General features: G+C 43.4%; 1 protein-coding gene across 1 annotated transcript in view; it reads left to right on the forward strand.

Annotated features, from left to right (window-relative positions):
* Positions 1–19,712, forward strand: part of bbs9 (Bardet-Biedl syndrome 9) — a 181,695-nt gene that overhangs the window by 60,690 nt on the left and 101,293 nt on the right. The window contains exons 15-18 of the mRNA XM_069655775.1: positions 4,732–4,872; positions 5,351–5,446; positions 5,593–5,765; positions 5,959–6,111. Coding sequence (XP_069511876.1) covers positions 4,732–4,872; positions 5,351–5,446; positions 5,593–5,765; positions 5,959–6,111 — 563 coding nt within the window. The remainder of the gene's footprint in view (positions 1–4,731; positions 4,873–5,350; positions 5,447–5,592; positions 5,766–5,958; positions 6,112–19,712) is intronic.

A 19,712-nucleotide genomic window follows, 5' to 3' on the forward strand; every position in this document is an offset into this window, starting at 1 on the left:
TAGTAAAACATAACGTCGTATAACGTTCTGGTGGACAGACAGTGTGATGACCCAATTTTAAGTCACCCCAAGAATTTGCTGCATTCTATGTTCTGTATAATATATTTGTAAAATTAACTTTTTTATTGTGAACATTTCTCCTGCTTCCAAATCAAATATTCTCATTGAGCTCTTTTATTTGCAGAAAATGACGACTGTTTAAGAAAAACAAAAGTTGTTTTTCAGAGCTGAATAATGCAAAGAAAACAAGTTCATGTTGAAACAACTAAATGTTTTAACTCAGGAAGAGTTCACAGATCAATAACCTGGTTTTTATTACAGCGTTCATGCATCTCTGCATGCTCTCCTCCAGTCTGTCTCAGTGCTGCTGGATGACGTTAGGCTAGACTTTTATCCATTCAATCATTCCTCAGTCACTTGGCGTCTGTTAAGAATAGACATTTGAACCTGTTGGTCCCAGGCTGAACTTAAGTTTAATTAAATTAAAGTTGTTATCATTATTTTACCTTCTACCTGTCCTTGATCAACATTCAGTTACCACTGAGGGTCAGTTTTTGTGACAGTAGGTTAAAACTAGTTAAAATCAGAGGGATAAAGATTATAGGCAGAAGTTACAGAGGTTTTTATTATATTATCTGAAAAAGTATGGACAGGTTGACTTACGAATAGAAGGTTTGGTTTTGGTTAATAGAAAATGTACGTGTAAAATTTCAGTTACTGTTGTTGCTGTAATTTAATATTAAACATAATCCAGCTGCCTGGAGGTCCTGAACACGCTTGTTGTGCAGGTAAAGCTCTGTGTTGAGGGTGTAACCTGCTGACGACAGTCTGGGAATGTACGGGGGTGAAGTGGAACAAGACGAGATTTACAACCGCGCACACACGCACACTCACTCAAAGTGGTGACTAGTAAATGGCGATGCTGAATTTAAGAAGGAAAAAATATTTCCCCTTCGCCTTTTCCAACCTGTCGTGACCTCCACTCCCTTCCTCTTCCTCCGTTTCACCGTCTTTCTGTCTCCATCTTCTCCTCTTCTTCCATTTTTTCTTGTTATCTACTCTAATCTTGTGAATCTCCATCTGTATTTCTCTTCATCATCAAATCTTACATCCAAGTATCACTTTAACAGACAGGGCTTTAAAGCACCAAACTGGCTGCTGCCTATTCATCCATTCACTCCACATGGTGTATACTGCACTTTACCTTACAGTTGACACTTTTCCAAAGCATACCACAGTGTTTTGATTTTTTAATATGTTTTTTCCTTCCCCTTCAGGCAGCCAGTGGTTTCATTCATTACGCTGTGTTATGAAATTTAAGTTGGAGAGACTTGAAACCTGCTTGAGTCAGGCAATCCATCACAGTGTACATCATGTCTGCATCGATTATTGTCAGGGTGACTTTAAAACACGGCGGTGGGGCTTGAGCGGCCACTGGAAATGTAAGGTATATGGGTTATGCAGCAAACAAGCTAAATAACCCACTTGTTACTCAAAAACTCAAAATATGTGGACAGGGTCATTCTGTCTCCGATCATAGACAGATTCTGTTTACATTTTAGATTCTGTTCAAACCTCATGTACATGCTATTTGAGACTTTACGGACTGGAAAACATTCTGGCTGCATTTTGAGAATTGTATAGATTATTCACTGGGACTGTTTCCCCCCAAACGTCTGGATGGAGGCAGTTTCCAGGGTTCCATATCTTCAGACATATAACTCATAGAGCCTTCAAATTTGGTGTGGACAAAGTCAAAATGGTGAACAATAAATCCAGATGATTGACAGGGACAAGTAGACGTCAAATATCTCATCTCTCGCCATTAAAAGTGGGATTAAAACAATGCAAAATGGGTGGTTTCTCCAAAGTATGTACAGTTGGAAGTTTCTAAAGTTGTTCCAATACCAATACCAGTATCGTTTTTGGCATCTGATTCTGCTTAACATGCAGTACTGGCAGGTACATTAATCAATACACTGATCCAATACCATAATTTTGATACGATACGATAGGCTACGATGGATACAATATGATATGTGACAATAACAACCAATTACAGTGCTGTGCGAGTAGAGAGTGCAATGTAAGACAAAGTTAGTCACATGTCAGCAATCACTGTTTTTCCACCATTAGTATATCTTTTAATCCCAGTAGTCTCAGATACTCAAGACGAGGTGTCATGAGTTATTAGTATTATTGGTAATAAGAAAATGCTATTGGAACCTCTCTGAATGTCTCTAGGTGTCTCTAGATGTTTCTGTTCTTCCTGCCAAAACTGCTGTATCATGTAACGATTGATGTACAAAGTTAAATGGGTCCGACACAAGCAGAATCTAATATGGCCAGTATGACAAGCCAAAGTTGCCATATGTTGCCTTTTTGAGATGCCAGGTTGGTGATGCAGACTCATTCTGAGAACCATGACATTTGGTGTAAAACCGGATCTTCATGTGAACAATTTGTGTGTACATTTACACGTTCCTTCCATGTCCTCTTCATGTTTAAATACCACCTCATATAAGGCGTGATGTACAAGAAAAAGAGAAAGAAAGTGGACCATTGTCCCTCTTCCTCTCTGAAACTCCCTCCTTGTGTTTCCTACTGCTTTCCTTGGCTTCCCTCCTTCCCTGCCTCACTTCATGTATTCAAAGCAAATTGAATTATTCACATAATCACATCATAATTGCATGTATGGAATGAAAAGGTGCACGGTAGTTGAGGGTAATTATTAATATCTGTAATAACCTGGAACATTCCATAATTAAAGCGTCCCTCCCTCCCACCACGGCCGTCCTCTCTCATAGTATTTTCTCTTTCAGTCTTTCTCTCACGCTGCTTTATTTCCACTCGTTTTTCTGCTCGACTCACGTTTTTCTCCCTCTCCTGTCGTTAGCTCTCCTCCTCTCCCCGGGTTCCCTCGCTCCATCTCTTCCTAACAACTGTTTTCCTCCATCGCTCCTTTCCCTCGCTCTGTTATTCTAGCTAAGTGTAGATTTCTGCCAAGCTCAGCACTGCTTAAGCTCAGGACATAGTTTTAGTTGGCCTTAGCTCTCCTCCTCCCATCGCTTTTCTTTCTACTCCAAATTTCCCCCAAGTTTTACAAAAACTTCCTTTTCGGTTCTTCGACAAACAGCCTTCGAACCCGATGTTGATGTTGAGTCTCTGGGTGTCGATGTAGCCCTCAGATACTCATGTAATGTGAATATCTGCAGTGTTGACTGTGCTCACAAATGTTGACCTGACTGCTGTTTGGAGAGAAAGCCTGAAAGCGATGTGCTGACCTTGTTTGATTCGCTCTGGGGGAGTTTGGCTGAGAAGGACACGGTCTGGTTGTGACTTACAAGGTAGTTTTAAGAAAAAAGAAGGGGCATACAATCGTGCAGAATAATCAATCATCATTCACCGTAGTGGCAGTACAACTACGTAAGGGATCAGTAGAGGACCAAATGATATATATCTTGCAACTTTTCAACTTCTCTGCAAAGCTTTCACTTTATATAAGAAGTGGACATAGTCCTGAGTCTGAAAAGTGAAGTGTGAAAGTGCCTCAACTTGCATTATGTCAATTAGCCAGTAGGTGGCGACTCCACTGGTTGCAAGAGAAGCCTAAATGTTCAGAAGCTAAAGGAAAATCAGCCTATTTCTCACTTTATTAAATTCCCCAGTAAACATTTTCCCAGATGAGTTTATGTTCTCGAGTCTTCTTCAAAACCGTACGATGTTCATTTAGTAGATTTTGGTTCCATTTAGACTAAAACACACCAGAGAGGAGGGCACGCCTCAGGGCAGGGCTGCCATGTTGTTGACGTCATGGTTGAAAAGTCTCATGTTTGGTGTTCATTTGTTCACTCTGCAGTGAGTTGTCCGTTGTTCATTTTTTCGTAAGCCAAGTAAATTTTGTTTAAAGCCTGTTTTTTGCTAGCCAAAATTAGCATCCCAATTTACATCAGTGACCATAAAGCTCCTGTGAGGAGTTTTTCACTGGTTATGAAACTGACTGAAATGAATCCTGATGGCTCTATATGAGCTACAAAAGCAAACAAAACCATCAGCAACAAGATTGATTATATCTATGTAGTTATTTTTAATGCCTGTAACCACTGGCAGGGGGTAGGTTTCACACCAGACATAACTTTGTGCTGCCAAATCAGCATTTTTTCTACTTTCTCCAAGGCAAAGATCCAAAGCAATTGATACGTTTGAATGCTGAAAGAAAGCAGGATGAGATTTCACATGTACAGGACAAGATCAGCAGAGAGATATCACTTTGTCCACGGGGGGCGCCAAAATCAACGCAAACCGAAAGTTCCTCACAGGAGCGTTGCATTGTGTATGCACCTTGCTAACCAAGCCAGTGCTCACCTCAGCTGATAACTTGCATCTCTTCCGCTGCAACCTGTAGTCACCTGTTGCTCCACAAAACCAAGATGGTGTCTGCAAAATTGCAAAACTCTGGGCTTCAAAATGGTATTCTACAACCAAATGCTTGGCTTCATCTACTTCTTACCCGCAGTCTATGCTGCAAACCAAAATAAATGCAGATAATACAGAAGCTATAAACACATGGTTTCAGTTTCACATGTAACCGTGGAAAAGGAAGTTGACAGCAGGTGTTAGCTGCTCAGTGGCTCTTCTACAACACGGGAAGCACTAAACTGTGCAGAACATGGGGACAAATGCAACATGTAAATAAAACTGTGATGTTTTGATCTATTTTGTTTTTCTCAGGAGTTCCAAGAGTCCTTCAGTTCCGGTTCAGTCTTCCTCTGGCGTTGGTGTGTGTTCCTTCCTCTCCAGCCAAAACCACCAGGTTCAAGATCACAGTGGACACCAACCAGCCCCCAGTCGACCTCAGCTCCATCTTCCCAGGTACAACACACACACACACACGGCCTGAGCATGAGCGTAAGCCAGGAGAGAGAAGGAGAAATATGCATGTGTGTACATTTATAGGAGTAATCAAATGTTATGTATCTGTATGTGTGGTTTTGTGTATAGACGAGTGTGTTTATGTGTGTTTATTTATGTGGGATTCTGTGCGTTTGTGTGTGTGTTTGAGCCGTGGGAATCTCTGCTCTGTTTCTCACTTATCTGACAATCGGCTACAATCAGCCGCTCTGACGTCTAAACACACACACACACACACACTCACACACACTGTTCATACTGAGTGCGTGCTTAGTGTGTAAAGACGGATTTGTGTGAGCTCTTGCCCGCTTTTATTGTGTGTCTTTGTGAACAGTGCGACTGTATCTTGTTCACCTTTGTTGGCGTCTTGCATCATGATAGGCTGTCCTATCTGTCTCATCACTCTGCTGTCTGTCTTTCTGTCTCTCTCTCTCTGCAGAGTTTGCAGCTAAATCAGAAGATAAGGAGGGGAATGGTTTGGCTTTCCAGTTCCTGTCAGGATGCAAAGTTACCGTGCTGGCCTCCAAGACCTCCCGTGAGTCTGACAGAAGCACTACGTGAAGAACAAGCACCAGTTTACCTCCATGACAACTGGTTTACATGTTAATGTGGGGATTATTTTTTTAAATTCCCAGCCCCTGTGTAAGTGTACCTGAGTATCTGTGTGTGTGTGTTTGTCAGAGCGTTACCGTCTGCAGAGTGACAGCTTTGAGGACATCTGGTTGGTGGTGAAGGAGCTGGTCCAGAGATTTGACAAACATTTCCACAAACTGGGAGTCAAAGACTTCAAGAAGAGCTTCAGTGGGCCGCTCCCCCTGCAGGATTACTTCCTGTCTGTCGACCAACACTTCCAGGTAAACACACACACACACGCACAGACAGATATGACTGCAAAACTGCTGTATCAGAGCTCAGAATTGCAAATACAGTCAACAATCCCTAAAGAAAATATCTGTTGCAGAATGACTTAAACAAACATTTCCAAGTTACTGAGAAGTCACATTATCTTCCTGTGTGTGTGTGTGTGTGTGTGTGTGTGTGTGTTAGCTGCGTGTCAGTGCTCAGCAGTACCAGGATCTTCTGTCGGAGCGGGCCGTCCAGTTCCGAGCCATCCAGCGCCGCCTGCTGACTCGATTCAAAGACAAAACCCCGGCTCCCCTGCAGAACCTGGACACACTGCTGGACGCCACTTACAGCCAGGTCAGACACACACGCCGTTACACACACACACACACTCACATACTGTGGTCAGCCATGGGACTGGGATGACCACAAGGATAAAGATGGAGACACCTTCACGGGGGGAGCTTGTCCTGTCTAACCCCTTATTGTTTCTGGAATTAGACAGGTTTAATGGTTCTGCAGTTCAAAGGACAGGTGTTCAGTCCAGTCTAATAACACCTGAGCTACCTCCAAGGGAAACTGGAGGACATTGTGTGTTTTCAGTTCTATTTTTAATACAATTTAAGCACATTTTCTTCTTCTGAAAGAGTGTGTAATCGTATGCCCTGAGTGAAACACACCACAGGGAGCAGACAACAGACGCATAAGGCCTGTAAATGAAACCAAAACACAGAAGCATAGTTTTTTTTTATCTTCATTAAGAGATGCAACGATTAGTCGACATTGTCGGCAAAAAACACACAAAACTTGATATTTTGTATCAGTCGGAGCCAAATCAGCTCAGCTCACTCATATTTATCGTCCTTATTGTAAGTTAGCACATGCTTAAAAGAACCTCACACTACATTTAAGCTGATAAGATAAGAGCCATTAAGTCATCGTGCAATTCATTATTCGATTAGTCGATTTAATAATCAATGACTAGTCGACTATTAAAATAATCGATAGTTGCAGCCCTAGTCTTCATTCAGCTGTTTTGGCTGTTAAAACCTTGTTTTTCTGAATCACATCCAATATTTTTATGGAAATTCAATCAGATTCTGTGTTTTACACTTGTTGCAACCTCCGCGGAAAATCTAATATTTTTATTTGTCTGACTCTTGGAGGTCGACGTTGTGCCTTGGAGAACAATTCTCACTCTCCTGCTCTCTTCTGCTGTCTTTCATCACCTCTCTCACACACACACACACACACACACACACACACACACACACACGCACACACACACACACACACACACACACTCACACACACACAGTGATGACGTGTTAGTGTAGATTTACAGTGTGAGAGTTGTATTCTGCTGATTTATGGACTTCCTCTCTGTAGGTGATTAGCTGTGAGCTCACACCTAGTTAGACACACACACACACACACACACACACAGTCACATCACTTTCAACAGACACATTTGTACCCGCTCACCCGTGTATAAAGCAGCCGTTAAGCTTTTGTCTCGCCCTTTGTTTGAAATTGACGTATGTGAGGTGGACCTGCATGAAGTGTCTCCACGTTAGTGTTTAAGTGTGTTAGGGACAAAGTGATGGTCCCTTGCCCCTGCTGTTTACTCTAGAGGCCGACTTGGCGGTCATCAGCTCCACCGTCCATTAGCTTCTCATTAGCGTAGCGAGGCGGCGTGACTTCATCCCATCATTAGCCGTTGGAGCTGTCAGTGCGTCACTGTTGGGCTCTCTGTGATCTGACGCCGCTCTTACTATACATTCATTTAACGCACATTAACTCTCAGAGTTCAGAGACTTTGTTGGAGCTTAATGAGAGGAAATGAATGAGCTCGCTGAAGTTCTTAATACTGCTCTAAGTCAAATAATCAGAGTTTACCAAACGTTGCCTTCACTGTCGCCAGGGCCGGTTCTTAATCTGTCTGCCTTAAATGTTAATGCCCTCATTCTGCCTATTATCTGCCGCCTAATTGTTTAATCAGCAACATCATAGTCAATCAGCAGCGTTGTTTTAGGCGTGCTTGACTGAGATTAAACAATCAACAATGTGATGATGATAAGAATTAAGATCCTGCCGTGGCGCCGCTACATTAAAGGGCAGGGAGAAATAAGCGCTCCCATAAACACATGACAGATACTTTCTGATAAGATATTAAACGACCAACTGTCTCAGCCATTGACTGTATATAGAGAAGGACGACAAACCACCTCCTCTCGTTGTACAAAAGTGAAGCTAAAAGCTCCCCCGGAGCGGGCGCTGCCATCTTGCTCATCTGTATCCAGAGTGTGTGCAGTAGTAGAGATCAGCTGGTGGTGGCTTCCTCTACCCACACCTTTACCTTGTGTCCTTGCCGTGTTGGAGCCCTCAGGTGTCCTTGTCGTGTTGGAGCCTTCAGGTGGGCTCAGTCTGCAGCAGAACAGCTTCTTGTGTCGGTCTGAAGCAGATATTCACACTTATGGAAAGTTCAATGACTGTAGTGTTAGTGTTAGTTACGTCTCCTCTCACCGTTCCTCCTCTACTCTGCTACTCGGGAACAGAACGCTGCAGGAGCCCCATTTGTCAACAGAGCTGTCAATCATGAGGCCACACCCCCTTTTTATAGCATCAAATAACTAATTAAAAGTAAACTTGTGAGAAAAATGAACACTTGGACATAAATCAGCATGATAAGAACTAACTATAATGACAGAAACCATGTTTGAGAAAAATGTATTTTGATTTTATAGTTTGACTCATGTCCCATCTGTTAACATGGAGGAGGCGGGCTTTATGAGCTATACTGCAGCCAGTCAGCAGGGGGCGATAGAGAGGGTTTGGCTTCACTTTTAGGAAGGTGTCATGTCGGCCATCTTTTCACACAGTCCATGATCTCATAGATTGTGGGCACCTTCAGATCATTTGATGAACCCAGACACAAAAGCATTTGGTTGGTGAATCCTCTTTAAACGTTCCTTTTTTGGCTCTCACTGTGCGGTTTGAATTACCTGTCAGAACGTCACGTCTCTGGTCCTCTCCCCGTCTGATATCTAGCTCTGATATCATGACTCTGCTAATGCTCTCTGCTGTCACTCCTGTCCATCACTCCTTCTTTCTCTCTTCCCTCTCTCCCTCTCTTCGTCTTCGCCTCTTCCCGCCATGCAGCGGCTCGTATGCGGGAAGTTTCTGACACACTATACACTCTGTAATGTATACACACCCGCCATAATGGAGGCTATCGACGGCTGGTCGGAAGAGTGATGAATGCGTCAAATTAATAATTCATGTCAGTATTAGGAGTCATGCTGCTGAGGCCCGGGCCAGCTCAGCAGTTTGCTTTCTGGAACAGATTTCACGAGAAACATCACGTCGTCATTCTAATAGAAGCATGACAGGAGAGTTTGATGAGCCTAAAATCAAATATGCTTTTAATTGTATTCACTATGCCTATGTTTTCTTTCTTGTATGGTTATGTTTGCCTTATTTAGTTTCACTCTTTCAGTCATGGCTTCTTAGAGCCATAAGAAGAAAATGAGAGGAGGTGTTTTTATTTTCTATTTTGCTTTTTGACAACTCGGATATCTCTGAGATTAAAGTGGTAAATTTGCAGGGAAAAACGGGCAAATTTGAGAAAAATAATGAGCAAATGTATAAGATTATAAAAGCATCAATTTGTGAGAAACAAAAACTTTATAGGAACCTGTTTGAGCCGCGACCCCCCCAAAAAGTAGGTTGAGGTTCATGGCCCCCTCCCTCTGATTCACCTGTGTCTCCTCTCTGCCCTGTTGGCTCTACTGCTCACACAGGCGTGCATGGCACGGAGCTCGGAGTATACGTAGCCTGTTTCCTCTGCACACAAGAAGCAGACTTCATACAGGAGAAAGACTGAGCGACCCCCTGACACACGTTTCTATGCTCCCTGTTTGCCCCAGGGGTTACCATCACACATGACAGTTACCCTACGACCTAATGACGGAGACTGAAAGGAAACAAACCTGCATTACAGACAGAACATACAAAACTACTTTTAATACATTTGGCTTCAATTACAGTCAAGATCCGACAGCACAACTCATTCAGCAAATTTGTCACTTTATAATCTCATACATTTTCCACTTTTTTCTCGCAAATTCACGACTTTAATCTTGGAATTTTCTAGTTTTTTCTCTGTATATTAATCTTCTCCTCCAGCTCCATGTTTTGGCCCGAATACTCAGTTCTAAAAATCGTCTCTTCAGACAAATGTTTGGCATTTCAACGTAACTTTTTTTTTTCCAAAAGGAAACGGTTTATTTTAATGTCATCCTTTTTTTAAAAGGAAAAGTAGTCATTCTGTCACAAACAAACGAGTGGACCGTTTCATTGTGTATTAGTTGCATGTTAAACACACCTTGCTCAGAGGCAGTCCAGTGGTCTGCGATAGGAAGGTGGGACGCCGTTCCTGCTCTTCTCCTTCCGTCACTTTTCCTCCAGGTGAGGCCTCAGGGGACTATTTAGAAAGCAGAATCTTTCGCGGGTGTTTACCTCGTGAAGCGGCGGCTCCGTGCCAGCAATCACACTGTTGTCAGAATGGCGGAGGAATGTGTGGCCAATCAGGAATGCTGGTGAACCAGGCACCTCTTTCATTTCGGCCCGGAGGAATGTCTGCTGGGTAAATTTTCTGCATCAATCTTGTGTGATGGTGGTGGGGTGGGGGGGATTTCCCCCTCGTTAGCGGTGTGTGTCTCCACATGCAGCGGCCGGCCATCGCCGACGAGCCGTCAAGAGATAAGAGGAACGAGCTCCCTGGGAGAATACTCTGCGGTCGGCTGTGCATTTATGCAGCGGAGGATAATATTTCCATTGTTCATGCTGCCTTTATGGACACATATATATTATTCATGAATTCCTGAGAGCTAGCGAGCCACGGCTGACTCTACGTGTGTACGTGTAGGCGCAGGGAACTTTTTCATCTGCCGACCACAGTGGCTGAACTCCAAAATCAACCCCGTGTTTGAACCGTTTGACCGGCAGAATATGATTGATGACTTTCAGAACAGAGTGAGGCTCATGAATGATTGTTTGTTATGTGTCAAAGTGGCTGATCAAGAAGACAAAACCAGCTATGTTTCAGCTAACTTCAGGAGGTAACTTCCAGCTCTCATCTGTGAGATTATCTGTCTTCTGTCCTGATCGAAGGTGTTTTTCTCCCCCGCCTCCCTCCCCCCCGTCACTCCTTAAAAAGCCATCAGTCATCATGGCCCCTGTGTTTTACACTCTCCCCTCTAACTGGTGTTTGATTAATCTGTGGCAGCCAGAGGTTAGCCTGGCGCTGGTGCTCCTTCGCTAACTAACTGGCTAACCTCTGGAGTTGTAGGGGGAAACCCAGGACTGCCACTCAAACACATAAAAAGTAAAGCCGTAAAAGGAGTTTGTGGAAATGGATGAAGAGGGGCCAAAGGGGGCCGAGCGAAGAGGAGGGGGAGGCTTTTCAGTTTCCATAAATATTTTCCCCGCCGCTGCTTCCTCTGGAGGTGAAATGTCCGTCGTTTGTTAGTATTAGCATTAGCGCTACGCTAGCGAGCGCTGCCGTCTGGGAGCTGATAGAGGTGGGGGGGCTCGGGAGCCGGGCCGGGCCGAGCCGGGCTGAGCCTCCCTGTAATTATGAGTTCAAACGCTGGAAGAGGGCGGCGCGCTGACTGACGGGGTGACTGACAGGCCGTCCAGGGGCCTCGCAGGGCCCCTAATGGAGGCTTCTGGTAGACAGCAGCTTGATTTATCTGGCCCCAAATGGACCTCTAAACATGGCTAAACACAGATCCCACTGTGGAGCGCAGGACCACCGCCATTAACAGCCGGGCCTCTAACGCAGTGCGTCTACGTGTGTGTGTGAGGAAGTGTGCATTTCAAGCATGTGTAATATATGCATGTGCATTTAAGCTTAATTTGGCCATTTGGGTTCATGCCTGTATTTCATTTTGCATATTTCAATAGATTTAGCATGCTTGTAGCAGCAGTGACTGTGCTTTACACGTACTGTTGTGTGTTTTATTGCAAGCATTCTAAGCAATAATGTTAGTATGTTTCTTCCCTGCTGTTTGCATGTTCATTAGAAGGTCCATGTGGGTCTAAAAATGTGGCCAAAATACAAAACAGACGAATGGAAAACCTGCTGAAACCTGAGACGTGATCTAAAGACAGGACGAAAAGACATGAGGATAACTGGAAGCGATCCAAAACTCAGTAAGAGAGTCACATAAGAAATAAGAGTATAGGTAATCAAGACTCAAGATTCAAGACGTTTATTGTCACTATGGTTATACAAGTACAACTGTATGAAATTTGTATGCTGGGAGGCTCCAATTACAGGGTTAATAATACATACATACATACATATAAGCACAAAAAGGTTCTCCACAGATGAACAAGCAGCAGTGCTCAAAAACAGCAATAGAAGCAGCCATTTGTGTGATTGTTCCTGCAGGTTATAGTTCACCAGTGATGATTATGACACGGCATGCGATCAGAGAGCTGATAGAGAGTCAGGTTGAAGCACTGACAGAGAGACCTGCAGCAATACAAGACGCCACCTTAACCCCACAGACAGAAAGTAGGGTTGTCAAAAATACCTAAACTTTGATTGTTTTAATACAATACAAAAAAAGTTTTTAAGCACAGAAGTTGTAAAAATAAATAAACAAAAAGAAATGATCAATGTTGCAACCTAAAGCTGCAAAGCAAGCGAGCGACGGACCAAGAGGACGTTTGCAGTGGAAGCTTCGAGCTTGTGCGTGATATCATGCGTGCAGCTTCTAATGCATCTTTAAATGCACACGTGTAACCCAAAGAGCAGCCTGGCTGTCGGTGTGTTCTGCACATTAGCCGGTGTGTGTCCATGAAGAGAGAGTTATGTGTGAATGGCAGCCTCTTAGCTGCTCTGTGTGTTTGTGTATCAGATTAAAGGACCGACGGGAGCAGGGAAACTTCCTCTCTCTCTCTCTCAATCGTTTTCTGACTTCCCCCCCCAAGGAGATGTTTCACTCCAGGAACACACACATTTACACCCATCAGTTCTCTCACACTCACACACACATACACACACACACACACACACACTGAGTGAGACCCCTCTGGAGGCTGAAAGGAGCACAGAGGGGTGACGGAGGTCTGGTTTGTTTTCCCTCAGACAGTCTGTTTATGTGACCGTCTGTCTTATCGATGAAAGGCTGTCTTTCATTCAGCTGACTGACACTCAATCTTCTGTGTGTGTGTGTGATGCTGTGAGTGTGTGTTCGCTGTATCAGGGGTGGGGGTGAGGGATTTTGTCTTTTCATCCTCTGATGAGGAGCCACAGCGAAGCAGACTGTACCTCTGTGCCGACACTCACACACACTCACGTACACACACAGGTGCCAGGTGTTGCTGAAGCACGTCTGGTTTCTTTAAAAAGGCTGAAAACATTTTAAATTCAGTTTTCATAAGTCTTTTTTTCCACCGTGTAAATACAAGTTTCTCCACTCATTTTTTAATCCCCATAAAGTTTGCAGAAAACTCTTATTTGAGAGCATTTCATGTATTTTTCTGACATGTTCCTGCTGTGTGTTTCCTTTTATTGTGTTTCCTGCTTCACAACTTTGTATGGAAGTTCTTGAGAGGCTGTTGAGTGAAAGAACATGTGGTAATCCATTTTCCAAGTCAGAAACACTTTATTTATGCTCCTCTGCTGCTCGTCCGCTGCTCGTCCGCTGTCCTCACCTACGTCCGCAGCGCGCACCTGCTTACAAACACGTTGTCGCCGGCCTCATGAGGACAGTCCTTGTAACACAGTGACCTGATGCGGTCAGCCACATATGAGGTTTTGACCCAGTCTTGTTATTCGTCGAAACAGGTGAGGTGCTGTTTACTCACTTTGGCCACAAGAGGCTGAAGTGCACCAAAACATTGTGCTGTAAATAAGACAGAAATAAATCATGTTTTGAGCTTTTAATTCTCCACGTAATCTTAACACAAGGTTAATACTTTATATTTAGCATTTGCAAGTTATTTAAAACTCTAATGTCTTTCTTTTGGCGAGATGTAGACCTCATGCAGGGCTGCACGGTGGTGCAGTGGTTAGCACTGTCAGCTCGCAGCTAGAAGCTTCCTGGTTGGAATCCCGGTTCAGATGTAGTGGGCCTTTCTGTGTGGAGTCTGCATGTTCTCCCCGTGCATGCGTGGGTTCCCTCCGGGTACTCCAGCTTCCTCCCACAGTCCAAAGACATGCTCGTTAGGTTCATTGGTTAATGAACTCACCTAGAAAAAACTAAGGAATTTCGACAGATTAGATTCTTCTCAAGTCAAAAACAAAGTAGAGAAAACACCTTAAATCAGGGAAATGGATCACCAGCAGTTATTTTCCCCACTTGCCTCTCTCAAATTAGCTGCCGTTACTTCATTATTTAGATTTCAAATGAGTCCACAACTCAATTCAAGAAGCATTATGTCATTAAAAAGCCTGTTTAAAGTTGAAATGTTTCAGACTGTGTAAACGCTGGTACCATCAGCAGGATCAGATAAACTGTGCTGTGATAGATCTTTGGGTCTCAGCCCAAAACCCGAATCAGCCCCGCCCTGACCACCAGACGGGTTCGGCCTCAGTCTGGATCTAATTTCTCTAAATTCCCTCAGGCTTGATCAGGTCAAGTTTCATTTTATTCATCCTCCCCAGGTTTTAATCAGGTTCGGCCTCATTAAATGCTGCGGCGGTTGCGGGCAGGATAACACGCACATCCACATCAGTTCCAGCAGGGTCAGAGCAGATTCTTGGACCAGGCGTAAGCTGTAGTATGGAAGTGTTGTAAAAACAAGCACAGAGGGAGGAGCAGGGAGAGCAGCGAGAGCATCTGTGCTGTTCTTTATCAGACAGACATGGATGACCTGCCAGAGGATTTCCTCATAGATGTGGTGGAGCTGGAGGAGACTTTATTATTAACATGTGGATGTGGTCAGGGGAGGGAGGGGTGAGAGACAGTCAGGGAGAGGATCAGAGGGTGAAATGCAGAGAGAGATAGAAGGGAGAGACAGATGAAAAAGCATCAAAGACAGAAATAGGAATATAAGGAATGAGAATGAATAAACTGCCAAATATAAAGAGTTGAGGAAAGACAGAAAGATGAGGGGATATACTTGAGGAGGAGGAGGAGGAGGAGGAGGAGGAGGTTACTGAAACACAGGAGAGACGGAAAGAATACAAAAAGATTGAATGATGAAAAACAAGCGTTTAAAACACATTGCATCTCTTTTTTCAGGTAGTTTATGATGAAAGGAAAAGACTTCAAGGTGGACTTTAAACATTTTAAAACTGAGAGCTTTTGGGGTGTAAATAACTAAAAAAGTTGTGTTAATGCACCCGTAGATTGCTTCAGTAATGCGCTTCCTTTTTAGAACCAGAAACAGCAGCTACATCGTTCTCTTCAAAGCCACCAGACTCCTTTGATAAAAACACTAATTTTACCTCACAGAACAAAGAAGCTGCGTCTCCACTGCTGCCTCAATCAGCAGCTTCTTTTAAACGTTATTATATGAAATGCAAATCTTGCATTTAAACCAAACTTAACATTTAAATCAGGTAGTAGGAAGGAAGAACGAACCTGGGACCCTGTATCTCCGGTTCGATGGTACAACTTCATACTGACTGTTCAGAGCGTGGTTTGGCTCAGACACAATGTTGTTTGCCAGTCTTTATATGTTTTTATTGTAGGCTGATTCATAAAGTTTCTTGAGTGAAAACCTTTGAGCAGATTTTCATTTGGTGGAGCAGTTTAGACTTCAACACAGAGGACAGACACTTGCACCACGTTACTGTAGGACGCTCATCGTCACAGAAGTAAAGCACAAAAGAACAGTCTGTTTACCCGCCCCAAAAGATCTCAGTCGACAAAGGAAATAAATGTTTTTTCTCTTTTTGCAGACAAGTTAAATGTTTCCAGGATAACAGACGGTCGATCATCACAGCCACGTATTTAGAAGAAGAAACCTGCCTGTTTTTTCCGTAGTAATAATAGGAGCATCATGAGAGCATCATGAGAGCATCATGAGAGCATCATGAGAGTCAGATGGTGACCCAAATACATTTTTTCTGAGATTAAGTAAAAAAATAACCAAATAACCTGTCAAGGTGGCGGACCAGGAACTACTGTAGAAATACTGTTTTTCTGAATGGAGTCTGGTGGCTTTGAGGAGAGCGATGAAAAGGCTTTGGATCTCACATCAATAAAAAGGTCTATCTCTGTAGGGATCCTGTCTGTGCTGTTGTCAGACACTTTGATTGGGAGCAGGGACTATGATGCAGCCTTTAAAGCTTGTTTCGCCGGTGACAGCAAGACAAGTTTACAAGTGCAAAACTTTTTTGACCTATCTGTCAAATAGTCCCCAAAATATGAAAGATCGGGGAGTGGTTTTATAAATACAGAAATTCCCCTTAAATTGAAACGAGATGTAGAAGCGATGGAATAGGTGGAAAAACAGACGGACAAATACAAAGAACAAAGAGATGCGTTTGAAGCAGAGGGTGACGTTACAAGATGGAGAAACACAAAAGCGTTTTAGATAAAGCGACAGAGAAAGAATTCAAAGCTTATTCCAAAAGGCAACTGGACTTGGTTAGGGTTCGGGTTCGGGTTAGATGTGTAACAAGGGAGATTACACATCTGTCAGCATACTAATGACCCACATAGGCTTATATTTCTGCAGTCCACCAGTCAGATTAGAACCGAAGAAGCCTTTCAGATGAGACGTGAAACGTCTTCAAGAACTTCAATAAGTCCAGTCGTCTTTTGAATTAAGCTTTGAATAACCGTGACCTGGATGACTGAGAACCTCACAGACAACACAGAAAGAAGTAACATGAAAAGAAAGATCTGAATCAGGCAGATGGAGGAGGAGGTAGAGTCATAAACGATCTCCTCCTCCCTCCTCTCCTCTCCTTTCCTTCCTGTCCTCTGATCACACGGCTGAAAGAATCAAAGAACAGATCTGACTTTTATTGTCTGTTACATTTCCTATTGATCTGCTTTCATCTGTCTGCTGCCCGTCTTGTGAATGACAGAGTCTGATGTGATCGCTCCATCACACCACAGAGGGCAGACGAAAGAGAAAGGAAGGAGACGACGGACAGAAAAGTTTAGAGAGGGAGGAAGCAAGTGGGATGAGGACTAGTATTAATAAAGTATGACTCAATTATTAAAGGAACTTTACAAAAACAGGAAAGATCTTTTGGGGGGAGGGAAGAACAGACGGAAGCAATCAGGTGATGCAGCACGAGGACAAGAACTAATAAGAAACAGGATAAATATAAATAAGGATGAGGTCAAATGAGAATTAATGACATTAGGTGACTAACATGAGAAAATTCTGAGCTCAGAAAACAGTTAAAGAGCAAAGAAAATGAAAGACTAGACAAGACAGGAAGTCAAAACATTAAAAATAACAATATGAAGTTATGAAAACAAAGTAATTTTTCTGCCTTAAGGTAAAAATCATAAAAGCTCCTTCAGTCCTCCAAAGAGACGGTCATTAATGCGCCCCTGCTGCGCTCCAGCTATCTGTCCTCCTGCCAAAATATTCAACGTTTTTCGGCGGTGAATATAATCAGAAAAAGTTTCCCACCATGCTTACCACATCATTTCTCGTTGTGTCCTGTTGCCGGGCACCAAGCAGAGATTTAATAAGTCATCCATGTTGGAAAGCGGTCACGCTGCGAGGAGATTAGAGAAGCAGAGATTACAGACAGGAGGCTTTTTGTCCTGCAGCTTTAATTAAACAGTCTGATAGTTTAGTGCCAACAAGCAGGAATGATTTGACGCCCCTCTGATTGTGGACCTAAAATCTGTTGCCATCATCCCCGCGAACCACCCAGGTGATGATCACAGGTGAACTCTGCGTCCCCGCTTGCTGTCAGAGGTAAATTCTGACCTTGTATGGTGGTTTCAAACGTCCCCGCCTCGTGTTTTCTGGCACAGAAGCTTTAAACTGTAACATACAAAACCGCAGCAGGGTGCTGTTTGCATTCTGCTTTGGTCGTGGGAAGCTTTTGTTTGACCGTAGAGTAAATTAAATCAACCTTCGCAGCACACAACACAATGTGTGCAGTTTGATGCTGTCGGCCGCGTCCACCACACACTGTAAACTTGTGTGCTCTCAGTCCAGTTATGAAACAAAGGACCACAGCGAGGTGGTGATTGAAAATGTCCATTTGTGTGCTCTGGACTGCACTGGAGGTAGATACTGGGGTGAAAAGTCAGGGTGAGTGCATGCAGTGTTAAAACCAAAGAGATTTCAGTTGAATAAATATCCGATTAGTCAGAATCGTTTGCTGGATCGGTGAGGACGCAGCATTCTGTTTACTTTAGTCAAATTAACTGGAAGTCGAGTCGACATTTCCAGGAGAAGTCACCAGCAGCGTCCAATCACCCAGCAGGTGTCGGTCCTCCTGGTGGAAGCAGTGTTCTTCATCTCCGGTCTCTTCTGAGTTATTCATAAACTGTAAGGGCCTGTGTCCACTAACAGCATATTTTGTGCTGGCAGTGCCCACTACCTCAATTTCACAGCGCTTCTCACCGGCGCTTACTGTTGCTAGGTTACGACTGTTGTCTGGCGGCACTTCCGCTTCCTTTGATGGTGACCGTTATGTCTGTTTTAAATCGCAGTGGTTTTCGTTTAACAATGACAACAACTTCCTTGAGTCCACGTTTCTCATCACAATCAAACTTTGCTCTGTTTATTTCTTCAATTCAGCAGAAAATAACATGATGTGGGTTTAATGTAAAGTAGAAAGACCTTTGACGCAGGGATATAAAAAAGAAGTGGGCGTAAAGTTGCACATTAGCATGTTGATATCAATGTTTGCTCAGGTGCATGGATAAAGGTTGACACTGCATGATTAAAGTGGGGTGAGGTAAAGTGGATTATTCAGCCAAGTTCAAACCACTGGAGCAAAGTAGAGTGTGTTAATGTTATCAGACTGTTGTATTGTTTCATGTCTGATCCCAGTTCAGCCCAGACTCACACTCTTTGTTTAAAGCAGCAGGAGTCTGTCTGCTGCTCTGTGGAGGATACACCCCAAATAATAAGATTACACACACACGCACACGCACACGCTCCCACATGACAGAGTTAATTCACCACATGCATCTGATTTCTGATGAATAAATTCCTGTTCGTTAAGGAACTGACATCTCAACAAAGATGCCTGTGTGTGCGTGTCATTGCATTATTTAATTAGCTGTAAATACGGCTGCGTTTGGAGCGTGATGTGGTCTGCATGTATGGAAACCATATGCACAATGGGACAAGTTGGCAGTGTGTGGAACCATAATACAGTGGAACAATATATACAGATCTGCAGCCAGGGCTGTAGCTAATGGATTTTGGGCCGAGGCTGAAACGTGTGTTTATGTCTCTGTTTTAAGTAGCAGATACAGAGGAGTGCAGGGCGGCACCCACATGAGAACGTTCTGTCAAATCTGCTGCTTTCATTTAAAGCGTTAGTGTTTCCTGCTTTATGTTAAGTACACATATTTCTTGTGTTTTAGGAAATACTCTGCTTTATTAGTAGTATGCCTCTGCTGGAATTATGAGAAATACTGGCTGCGAGGACTTGAAGGAAGTCTGAGTTAGCCCTTCAGAGGAGAGGCAGTGAGAGTGTCAGCAATAAGCCTACAGCCAGTCTTCCTGCAGTTTGCCTTAATGTACATACATACAAATAATGTTTTTATTATTTGAGACTTTTAAGTCTATTAATTTTCTTCAAACAAAAACAACTCCCCAAACAGACTTGTGGGCTGCAGTTGTGTTTCTGATACATCATGTCATATCATTAATAACGGTGTTCACATTTATGTTTAATCACTGTTACAAGCGCGGTAACTTTTAGGAACAAAAGCTCACCGTCTCCTCCCTCCTGACGGCACACACACCCTCTCGTCGTGTGTACACCGCACGTG

This window comes from Semicossyphus pulcher, unplaced genomic scaffold (genome assembly GCF_022749685.1).
Source record: "Semicossyphus pulcher isolate SPU_LCO1_2020_fin unplaced genomic scaffold, fSemPul1.0.p SCAF_9, whole genome shotgun sequence".
Classification (NCBI taxonomy): Eukaryota; Metazoa; Chordata; class Actinopteri; order Labriformes; family Labridae; genus Semicossyphus; species Semicossyphus pulcher.